This window comes from Elephantulus edwardii, unplaced genomic scaffold (genome assembly GCF_000299155.1).
Source record: "Elephantulus edwardii isolate Elephantulus edwardi_28Jun2011 unplaced genomic scaffold, EleEdw1.0 scaffold00085, whole genome shotgun sequence".
NCBI lineage: Eukaryota > Metazoa > Chordata > Mammalia > Macroscelidea > Macroscelididae > Elephantulus > Elephantulus edwardii.
Genome location: NW_006399835.1, coordinates 12012264 through 12015674, shown reverse-complemented (window position 1 = coordinate 12015674; position 3411 = coordinate 12012264). Strand labels below are relative to the sequence as shown.

Here is a 3411-nt window from a genome sequence, read left to right as displayed (position 1 = left end):
CCCTCGTTTACTCCTCTCCTTGAAAAGCAAAAGAAAAACTCCCTCATTGGTACACAATCCCCCCCCACATTCCCCACCCCCACCCCAACCCCAAATATAATCCACTGTGCAACCCTCATTCCGTACTCTTATGATAAACATAATGCCCTAAAATATAATACTTTTAAACTTAAAAGGGTGTAATTTTGATGACTGATCTTTCAATTTAAATGCAAGTAAGAGGGAAGTGAAAGCTGGAGTGGGATCGCTGGCTTAGAGATCTAGATGAAGCCCAGAGTTCTAAATTGTTTTAGTGGAATTCAAGAACAAGTGAACTGGGAAGGGAGGAAGGTAGTAGTAATTTAAAAAGTTGTATAGTCAGTGGTGATTTGCTCTGGGGTAAGACAATGAGAATGGGTGACTGAGGAATGTTGTGTTATTATTCCATCCAACATTCATGTGAATGTTGAGGTCTCCAACAGTGGTATCAGGAACAGTACAAAGAGAAAGACAATGAGTCTGATGCTGAGATTTGCCGTTTAGCTGATCCAAAGATACCTAACTATAGCAGCAGATGGCACAAGGAGGCCCTGGGTGGTGCAACTGATTAATGCACTCAATACCTAGCCAACAGGTTGGAGTTTTGAGTCCATCTAGAGATTGCCTAGAAGAAATCCCAACTTTTGAAAAGTCAGCCATTGAAAACTGGAGCACTTTTCTGCCCTTGAAGTTGCTATGTGTTAGAATAAAAAGAGGAACAGAAAGAGTGGAATTGGATCTGCACTTCAGAGCAGAGTCAAGATGACAGTCTAAGAGACAGTAGATAACCAGAAATCCTGGAGTTTCTCATAGACTGTGAAGAAAGTGTCAATAGCCCATAACTAAACTTTAAATAAATGATGGAGCATGACGGGTGAGGAGATCTATTAATGGTGGCAAACTGAGAGAGATCATCATCAAACAGTGGTGTGATGTTTGATGAGATTAGCCCTCTCAGTGTCTTAGAAGATAGTTAAGACTGATCCTGAATATAGTTGGCCCCCAGTTTGTGATGGGGCTTTGTTCTAATGACTCAGTTATAGTTGGCTCTGTAAGTTGTAAGGCAAACACCTCTATTTTTTTAAAAATTATTATTATTTTTTTTTATGTGTGTACCGTCAAATCCGATCTGACAGGTAGGTACAGGAGGAGATTTTTCCTCTTTCTCCAGCAGAGCATCTGGTGAATTTGAACTGCGCACCTCTGGGATTGCAGTGCAGCTTCTTGCCACTAGGCTACCAGAGCTCACCCAACACCTCTATTTTTAAAGTTTTCTTTATTACTTTATTATTTTTTATTAGCACTGTATTTATAAATCTAATTTATTTGTTTTTGGGAGTTGGAAACATTAACATATAAACTCAAAGATAAAATGACATTAATGTTTTAGGTGCTCAACTTTCTATGTAGTACATCTTATTAATAATAAGATGTAAAAAGCAAAATCAGACAGTGCTAAGTATAGTTCTTCATAGCTTGAATACATCACGAATCAGCGACTACCTGTATTCAGCCAGCTGTTTTGGAACCTTTCTGCAGCTCTTCTCCCTTTTGTATTGGGGCTAGGAAGTTAGAGCCAGAGATTTTTGTTGTTAGGTGCCTTTGAGTTAACGACAATTCATAGTGACTCTGTGAACAACAGATCTGAGCCCTGCCCTATCGTGTGCCAGCCTCATGATCTCTGATACACCAAGCCTACTACGGCACCTGTGTCAGTCTATCTTGTTGAGGGTCTTCCCTTCTTTCTCTGACTCTCTACCTTTCCCAGCTTGATATCTTTTTCAGGGATCTAGTTCCTCCTGACAACATGCCCAGAGTGTGTGTGACGTAGCTTCATCATCTCAGCTTCTGCGGAGCATCCTGGCTGCACTTCCTCCAAGATAGATAAAAGCCATTTTGTATGTCATTTTTCATTATTGACAGTACTTTGTAAGTTAATAGAATCTGAGTGTCAGGCACCTCTCACTTTTGCTTTGAGTTACAGTTGAAAACTGAAGTTTCGTCTTAGATCTTTTAAAAGTTTTGAACGACTTTTGGAATAATCTCTTTACATAATATGTATTCAGTGATTGTAACAGAAAGTATACCTGAGAGCACCCTTCCTTGTGTCAGTAATGTATTTTAAATTATCGTAGATTGAGAAAAGAAAGAGATGAAGAGCGGATTAAAAAATTTGTGCAAGAAGAGGCTGTCAAATTCCTTTGGAACCAGGTAAGCTGCTCTTACTTACTGACCTCATGCATAAATAAAGATAAATTCTAAATTTATTGAGATAGTCATAGAGGTAGAGTATATTTAACAACATCCTCAAGATGAAGATATGGGTTTTTTCTGTTTTGTTTTTTTTTTTACCAACTCTGAACTAAGATAGTGAAGTACAGTTAAGTTAATCTGGAGGAAAATATTTTCATAATTTTAGGAAGAAAGAGAAAGTATAAAAAAGCTGTAGGAAAGTGGAAAAAAGTTGAAGTGAGAAATGTTGCTGTAACTTCCTAATTTAAATAACACCTCTGAGTAGTTATCTGGTTTCTTCTTATCAACCATCATTTTGGAAATATTTGATGAGCAGTAACAAAGATAGTTATGATGGCTACGGTATGCATGTCCTAAAAATGCATAATTGCTTGGGAGAGAGGGCTTGAATCTTTTAATAGCACACTTTAGGGGACAGTTCACATGTTTGCTTTTGTTACTATTTAATTACATTAGACTCTGCTAATAATAATAATATCTGGGAACTGTTGTTACAAAATAATTTGTAAGGATTTGGCCCACAAAAAAAATGCTTGGAAAAAAGGAAGTTATATTCTCAAGAACTTGGCATATTTTTAGATATTTTAGAGAATTGCTTTTACTATCCCTATGTGGATATCTAAAATGTAACATCTTTAGTTTCTCTTTCAGTCTGTGATTTATTTAAATATAACAGTAGGAGCTAATTACATTTATGTGTGTATCTGTATGTGGGTTAGGGAGCTCTGGTGGCTTAGTATTAGGAAGCTGCTTTGCAAGTTGCAATTCCAAAAGCGTGGGGTTCGAGGCCACCAGCTGCTCCACTGCCTCTGAAAACATGCCAGAGGGTCAGCTCTATGGTACACAACACAAAAATAACATGTGGGTTAAGCTGTTTACAGCTGTGCTCTATATGTGTTGTTGTTATGTGCCATCGAGTCGCTTGTGACTCATACCGACCCTATGTACAACAGCCCTAAACCCTGCTCTATCATGGGCCAGTCGCACTGCCTCTGACACACCCATCCCGATTACCCCAGTCACTGAATCAATCCACCTCATAGAGGGTCTTCCTCTCCTGCGCTGTCCCTCCACCCTCCCAAGCATGATGTCCCTCTCCAAGGACTTGTCCTCCTTACAACATGTCCAAAGTATGTTAGA

General features: G+C 38.8%; 1 protein-coding gene across 1 annotated transcript in view; it reads left to right on the top strand.

Annotated features, from left to right (window-relative positions):
* CEP97 (centrosomal protein 97kDa) overlaps positions 1 to 3411 on the top strand; it is a 44221-nt gene that overhangs the window by 37778 nt on the left and 3032 nt on the right. Inside the window, exon 10 of the mRNA XM_006890008.1 lies at positions 2154 to 2229. Within this exon, the coding sequence (XP_006890070.1) occupies positions 2154 to 2229 (76 nt within the window). The remainder of the gene's footprint in view (positions 1 to 2153; positions 2230 to 3411) is intronic.